At 46.6% G+C, this 7,740-nt stretch overlaps 1 protein-coding gene across 1 annotated transcript; it reads right to left on the reverse strand.

Moving 5' to 3' along the window:
• Positions 1-205: 205 nt before the first annotated feature.
• Positions 206-6,861, reverse strand: calm1a (calmodulin 1a). Its single transcript, XM_010751006.3, has 6 exons — positions 6,723-6,861; positions 2,209-2,239; positions 1,968-2,111; positions 1,768-1,874; positions 1,496-1,631; positions 206-1,401 (listed from the first exon to the last, which is right to left on the reverse strand). Exons 1-6 carry the CDS (start codon positions 6,723-6,725, stop codon positions 1,373-1,375), a joined length of 450 nt encoding a protein of 149 aa, XP_010749308.1. The 5' UTR covers positions 6,726-6,861; the 3' UTR covers positions 206-1,372.
• Positions 6,862-7,740: the final 879 nt, after the last annotated feature.

Here is a 7,740-nt window from a genome sequence, read left to right on the forward strand (position 1 = left end):
ACTTTGTTACAAAACGAAAACTGTGCCATGTGCACAAACAGCCAAAAAGATGTCCAGATAAAGAGAAGTGTGCTTCGGTGTCTGTGCAAACACTTCCACACTAAGAAAGACATTGTTGCGTGCGCTACGTAGCACGGATGAGTCATTTCAGAGTGCCACTTCCCCCACAGGACCAGAAAAAAAAAGACCCGATACGTACAAGGTGTTAGTTCATGGTATTTTATTGGAAAAACAAAATGTAAAGACTAGCATGTACAACTTGGAATGCAGATCAACTGAACTGAACAGAACAGTTGGACTGGGCCGGGCCTCGCCGCACCCACACACACTCACTTACACACACACACTCAAACTCACGCACAAACACAAGATAGAAATGCCGCAAAGGACCGACCCCGTCCCCACTAAACTGAAATTAACGCCCCTATATAGTCATGATAGACGTGCAGCCTTTGAGGGAATACATCCAAGTATGCTTCAGATTCATCGTCTTCATTTTGCTGATACTCATGATTTGATATTGCCCCAAAAGTTGCTCCTGTATATCACCTTTAAAGCCCACCCCAACCCCACCAAATAGTCTAGGATTTACCCAACGCCTGAGGGGCTCAAATCTACGCCCCCCACCCCATCCAGGCTTCACCCTCAAAAAAGGTAAACACACAAAAGGATAAAGCGAGTATCCTGACATGCCAGAAACACAGAATCTAAAATGAGTTCTTATTTATTCCATTTTAATATTTTTCTTAAAAATATCTCTGTCGTCACTGACTTCATTTAGGTAAGCAAACTGCAAAAGGTTCAGCTGGTTTACTCCCATCCACCTGTCAAACTAACACCCCTCCCTCGTCTCCGTCTGTCCGTCCGTGGGTCCCAGGCCAACCTGAGGCCCAACGGCCGCCTTCTGCCGTTGGGCTCTCGACAGTAACCCATCTAAAGCTGCATGCATGAAGAGAAGAAACGGAAAGAAAGAAAACAGGAAGTCGTAGAAGAGAAGACGATTGGCCAGCCCATATAATCGTCATATGACATCAGGCAGATGGAACCAGGAAGCAGAGGAGCAGCGGCGGAAACGAGCCGGCTGCAGAGAGGCTGCTTGACTAACGAGTTGAGATCTGATTGGGCAGCTTAGCGCTGGGGCTGGGGAGAAGGGGGCAGGGTATACAAGCCAGTACATGCAGATTCATTTAGGTTTTTCTTTTTACCTTTTTTTTTTTTTTTTTTTTTTTGAGCTTGTTTATATGGACAGAATTTCATTTTTCCAACATTCAGTTTAAGTTTTCTATACAGAACAGTATGAATAAATGTAGATTTTTGCAATAAGAGGTAAGTGAAACATTTGACTGATTCTCTGTCTTTTCGTGAGCCCGGTTCATTTGGCGGTCATCATCTGAACAAATTCTGTAAGACACAAACGGGAACAGACATTAGACACTCGTCAAATACACAAAACATCACAAACTAATGACGGAGGGAAGACTTCACTCTCCCGTACCTTCATAGTTGACCTGTCCGTCTCCGTCGATATCTGCTTCTCTGATCATCTCGTCTACCTCCTCGTCGGTCAGCTTCTCACCCAGGTTGGTCATCACGTGACGCAGCTCCGCTGCGCTGATGTAACCGTTTCCGTCCTGGTCAACACACACAGCGTTACGGTCAGTCACAGTCTAACAGAGATGCCAAACAGAGGCAAGCGGTCCTCTCCTCTGTTGTCAGGTTAAGACAGAACACTGATTGTCTTTACAAAACAAAACAATAAAAACACACCTTATCAAAGACCCTGAACGCCTCTCTGATCTCCTCCTCGCTGTCAGTGTCCTTCATCTTCCTTGCCATCATTGTCAAGAACTCTGGGAAGTCGATGGTCCCGTTACCTGGAGGGAGAAAAGGTCAGAAGCGAGTTATAAATACAACCAGTCGATATTGTTGAAAAGTCACAAAACCTTCCCCGCAGTGAGTCAGCGTACCGTCTGCGTCCACCTCATTGATCATGTCCTGGAGTTCGGCCTCGGTTGGGTTTTGACCAAGTGACCTCATGACGGTGCCCAGCTCCTTGGTGGTGATGGTCCCATCTCCGTCCTTATCGAACAGGGAGAAGGCCTCCTTAAACTCTGGACAGGAGAGAGGATGACAAAGGAAACATTAGAAACGGCAAATGTCACAGAAGACGGTAGAGATGGTGAAGTAGTGTGCTTATCGTCACCTCACCTGCAATCTGCTCTTCTGTTAGTTGGTCAGCCTAAAAAACAAAAGCAGAAGACAAGAAAGAAAACGTGAGAAGAGAAAGAATAAAATCCATGTCCAGGACTGACACGATTTATTATTTTTTTTCCAAGGTATTAAAAGCCATACTTTCGGTAACAGCTATCACACTTGTGCAACACTCACAAGTCAGAGAGCAGTAAGTGATTAGGCACTAAATGGAGACACTCCATCGTGTGTGAAGTGATGAAACCTTAATGACCAGACGCAAAGAAGCACTTGAGGTCAGAAACTGGTACGGACTACACTCAGAGCGATCACACTTCCTGACATCTCATCACAGTGAGATCATTCTTTCAGTAACCACAACCACATCCTATCTCAAGTCATCGAGTGTTTGGCCATCCACAACCTGTACGACAACACCAGTGCACCAACCGGTGATGCTAAAACCCATCCATGTGAATCTGAGTCCAACCTTTATGTCAGCAAACTGGATATCTGTCAGGTCTGCCACCAGCTTCGCTGCTCTTGGTTCATTTTTTCTCGTCACTCCACCTCTGCTTCCACCTCCTCTTCCACTTCCATCCAGCCTTAAGCCACCACCTCCTCCTCCTCCTCCTCCTCCTCCTCTGCGCTGCTTCAGATCCGCACCTCTTCCTCCTGCACCTCCCCCAAATACTCCTGCTTTGATGCTCAGGCCATCCAGCGCACCCCGCACCATCACCAAGCCTTCGGCCAGGCACTCGGCCCTCTTGCTGTTTTGGACGCCTTGTTTTTTAACCTCGGCCAGCTCGGCTTTGGTCCTCTGCAGGCTGCTCCTCAGGTCCTGCATCTCTCTGACCAGGCTGTCCGTGCGGCTGGACGCCGAGTCCATCAGCATCTGGAGGAAGGCCCTGTAGCTCCTCTCCTGCTGCTGGAGGAGCTCCTTGTAGTGGTCCTGTTGTTCGTCCAGGAGGTCGTAGACGGTGGACAGGCTCACCAGCTCGTCCTCTACCGGGTACAGAGCCACTTTCTTAGGCAGCATGACGAGATGGCACGAAGGGCAGCGATGAGGTCTTACAGGAGGAATAGGTGGATGAAAAAAATGATAGCCAGACATCTATCAGTCGGTCTTGATTTGTAAAATGGAAGGAAGTGGTTTTCCATCTCTCTGACGTTACAAACAGGGTCTTAGTCCTCCTGGATAGGTAGAGAGTTGGATGGACACATGAATCAGGTGAGTGGATGGTCATAGGTCATTAGATTGGCGATGACCTGACGAGCAAACGATGTTTCTGTTTTCAATAAGCTTCATGAAGAGTTGATGGAAAAGCCGGTCCTTCTGTTGACCATCTCTCCGCCTGTCTCTCAAGAAATCTGTCTTATCTTAACTGTCTGTCTTTCCTTTCTGTCCTCACGTCTTGCAGCGGCGTGAGCATACGTGACCGGACGCCTTCTCCAGGCTCCGACTGTTTGGAGAACCCCCGCTCGCTGTGCCTCCATGTCAGGGTGTCTGTGCGGGGGCACGTCTCTGATGTACGGTTAAAGATGGATGCACAGATGAAGTGACCACCTCCTGCGGTAGTTCAATAGATGAAGACAAAAGGACAGAGACAGAGGATGTCTACAGGCCAGGAGGCCGGGCTAGAGGAGGTCACTCAGACATGTGATTTAAGGTGTAACAGTAACAGTGTCCAGACAGGGAGGGGGGGTCACAGGAGTTTGTGTTGTATGTGTGAATCTGTGGCCTGTCATCTCACTGCTACAGTTGCAGCTCCTAGGGAGGATCGGTTGGCTGCTCATCAGACCTCACAGACAGCATCATGGGTCGTCCTCTGGATGTCCACACAGTTACGAGTTCATGTGAGTGACACGTCAGTTTCCTCAGGAGTCAGTTATGGTTTGTCTGTAGCACGATGAAAGAATAACAATGTGCAAGAATGCTATCGAACCAGGCGTTCAGCGGATATTGTGTCATCTACAACAGCCGACAAACAACCAACAAAAGCCATGAAGCTCCTCGTCTCTTTGCTTTAAACAGACCCTCCAGGAATTTGCGATGTTGCGATTTGCAACTTCAACGCAACTTCAGTGAATCCCCGTGAATTAAGGGCGGTGTTGCAATTTTAACCAATCACCGCGATTTTTCCGCAACTTCTGCACAGTCTGCCCAGGGGATTTGAACTCGGCGGGTCAGAGATGGCTGCATGGTGCGGGAGGATCCCCTCGTGGGACCTCTCCCCGGCGCTGGCTGGCCCCCCGCCAGGCGCATTTCCTCTGCGGCAGTGCACCGCGACCGGCTCTGGGTCAGCTTGGAAAGGCTCGGGGGCGAAGGTGGGGCCACGTGCTTTACAGCGCCCGCCCGCCCACCCGGACCTCACCGTTTCCCGGGGCTGTGGACTTAGTGCTCGCTGCTCCCTCGCCCCCGGCGCGACTGTCGAATGGCAACTTATTGCAACTTTCACTTCCTCCCGCAACAAAATCGCAACAAAAATGTAAAAAGCAACTTTCACCACAATTTTTTTTGAAAACCTCATGCAACATCAGGCATTTTAGGCCGTAACTATCTCAAAAAAGGCCCGCGAAATCCTGGTGGATCCTGGGGGACTAATTAGCGCTGTCAAGTAATAATTATGACATTAATGACAGCGATGATGTGTGTGTGTGTGTGTGTGTGTGTGTGTGTGTAACAGTTAACAAGCTGCTAACCCCTCTAATACTCAGGCCAAATTCCTCTCAAGGCGCTGCGATGCTTGGCCGCACAGACCACGTTCCTGTCAGATAGTGCGGGCGTAGCGTTCGAGCCCTGTGATTTACTTTCACAGCACCCACGGACGGTATTAAGAGTTTACCCGGTTCTACCTCCGCTCACTAAACGTAATTAAGACCTTTGACTTAATTACACATCTTTATAACCAACACACTATAAAAGACGTATGAGGACACACCCATGTGTGTTTAGTTTCCTGGTATATTCTCACATATGTCACACTCAAACAGCGATAAGCTGCCTTATCCCACAAATAAAAAGGAAACATGACATCCATCTATAGCAACCACAAAGCAACCATGTACCCATGGTACCCAGGTAGTTAGAGAAAATAATGGTACACAAAACAACACGGTTTTAAAGCTAATGGTTGAGGTGAACAAAAGTTAGAAACTTTTTGGAATAAGTCTGTCGAGTTATAAAGTCCCTCAAATATCTAGATCCACATTGCTACATGCTGCTGCTCCACCAATGATTCAGGTGTTAAAAATACTCGTGTTCGTCCACTCCTCGGTTTTAGGTCTTCTGGGAAAGGGCTGCTGGTTTTTATTACAGCAATATAATCTGCAAATAAAACCTGTTGGGACAGAAAACTCTACACATACCATTAAACGACACCACGGTAAGAGGACGTGTCGACAAAATAATCCACTGAAAGGTGAATTTAAGACACGTTGCTGCAGGATTTTGCTTGTTTGTTTTTAAAAGGGAGCATTTACATAACCAATGGAGTTTGCTCATGTATGTTTTGTATCCATTCAAGCTTTACATAATGTATATACCCTGAAGAAACAACACAACCAAAGTTTTTTCACAGGACAACAGAGCCCTGTATGTGCGCAAATAAGTGACGAGCTGTAAATTACAGAGCATACCGGGGACATGTCAAGAAAACAAACAAAACAAAGTGTTCATTCAGAGACATGAGACAAAGCAGACTTTAAGACATGCTTAACAACAAGTCAAATAAATCCGGTTTATTCTGTGACCACATACAGGTGTTACAGCATGTTTTGTGACCTGATTAAAGAGTGCCAGCTGTTTGTTTTTATATACAGCACTTCCACAGATAACAGCTATGGAAATATATGACCCCCGGCGTAAAGTACTTTTGGAAAGCCATAATGTTTGATAGCTGCCGGTCATGAATGTAGCTCTGTCTGTTACCCCCACCTCCACCACCACCACCACCACCCATCACCCATCAGGATGCAAGCCTGGTCGCAACACCGGCATCAATAATTACGTGCAGTGATTCAACACAAACACTTGTGATTTCTCCGCCGCACGCCTCCTGAAGCTAAAACGCATAGCTGCGCGGTGTTACATCTGTCACACGCCGGAATATCACTCACCGAGGAGGTGTCAGTAGCTGTGATGCTAACACTGGCAACCACCACCCGAGGAGCCACAGCTCCTGCCGATGTGTGATCACCTGGAGCCGGCAGCACAGCTCAGACTGTGAGTAATATGAACCAGCGTTATAATCACATCGGCGGCTGCTGGCTTATAACAACCGTGACGTGATAAGCTTCCCGCCCGCGTAGCCGCCACCGTGAAACCGCTAAGTTAGCAAGCTAACGCAGCGGTACACCCAAATCCCATTTCTGCTCGCGCGCTCTCTCTCTGCAGTGCGCGAGGCACCGGGATCATTCAACAAAAAAAAAAACCGTCCCTCCGCGAGCCACCTACCTTCAACACAAGTACAAAGTCGTACATAAAACACAAACACCGCTTTTTTGTTGTTGTTGTTTTGTTTAATACTCACCATGTCTGTTTGGAGCTGGAGCTCGTTGGTCTGCTAACGCTACAGGGAGAGAGGAAATGGACGCTGCCGCTGAACGAGGCTCGCTGGAGGCGGGCGAGCGCAGACGAACCACTGCCGCGCGGCTCCGCTGTATTCCTCCGCTCAGCTCGCGCTTGTCAGTCTCCGTCTGCTCCGTGCGTGTGCGCACGCGCGTTTCTTAACAGTCAACTGAATTTTAAAAATGACATTTTTTGACAGACAAGATGTTTAATGTGAATTATTTAATCAGCCTGTTGTTTAACGCAACACTATGCTGGAATAATACCTAATTAGTGCTGCTGTTTGATTAAATACAGTTCAATCATGAATATAAGCTCTTTAAACAAGTCTCTCTACAACACATGGCCAAGTTTGTATTGTACTTTCACTAACAAATCAAATAAAACCTCATTTGTTTTTATGTTCATCGTTAGGACAATGAAATAAACTTCTCTAACTTCATCACATTAATCACCTGATAGTAATAACAGTGAGTTTTAACAGCTTGTCTATTGGGCTACAATCTCATTAACACAGGCAGGTACTGTAGCAAGGCATAGAGTTTCACACCATTACATTATATTTTAATAATGACATCAGTCCTGTGGGTGGAATGGTATTATGTGATGTGGTTATCTCAGATAATTAGTCAGATTTTGAGAGACGGTCTCAGATACAGCCCAGTATTATTGCATTATCTTCTGTGCAGCCTGGCACCAGTCATGAAGTCTGCAGATGATGTCTCTTGGTGAATTGGCATCAAACTCATAGACACACAGTCTTATTGAACCCACCTGTTAAAAACAGCATTTTCCATCTGATTCAATTGCATTGTCCTATTTTAACCTGTTTTTTTTAATGCTGTATTCATGTAACTTGATATACTTTTATGGTTCTTTTTGTTTGTTTCTGTTATTTGCTGTCTACTCTCATTTATTGTAAGGTGTCCTTGGGTGACAGAAAGGCGCCTATGAAAAAAAATCAAATGTATTATTATTGT

This window comes from Larimichthys crocea, chromosome XXIV (assembly GCF_000972845.2).
Source record: "Larimichthys crocea isolate SSNF chromosome XXIV, L_crocea_2.0, whole genome shotgun sequence".
Lineage (NCBI taxonomy): Eukaryota > Metazoa > Chordata > Actinopteri > Sciaenidae > Larimichthys > Larimichthys crocea.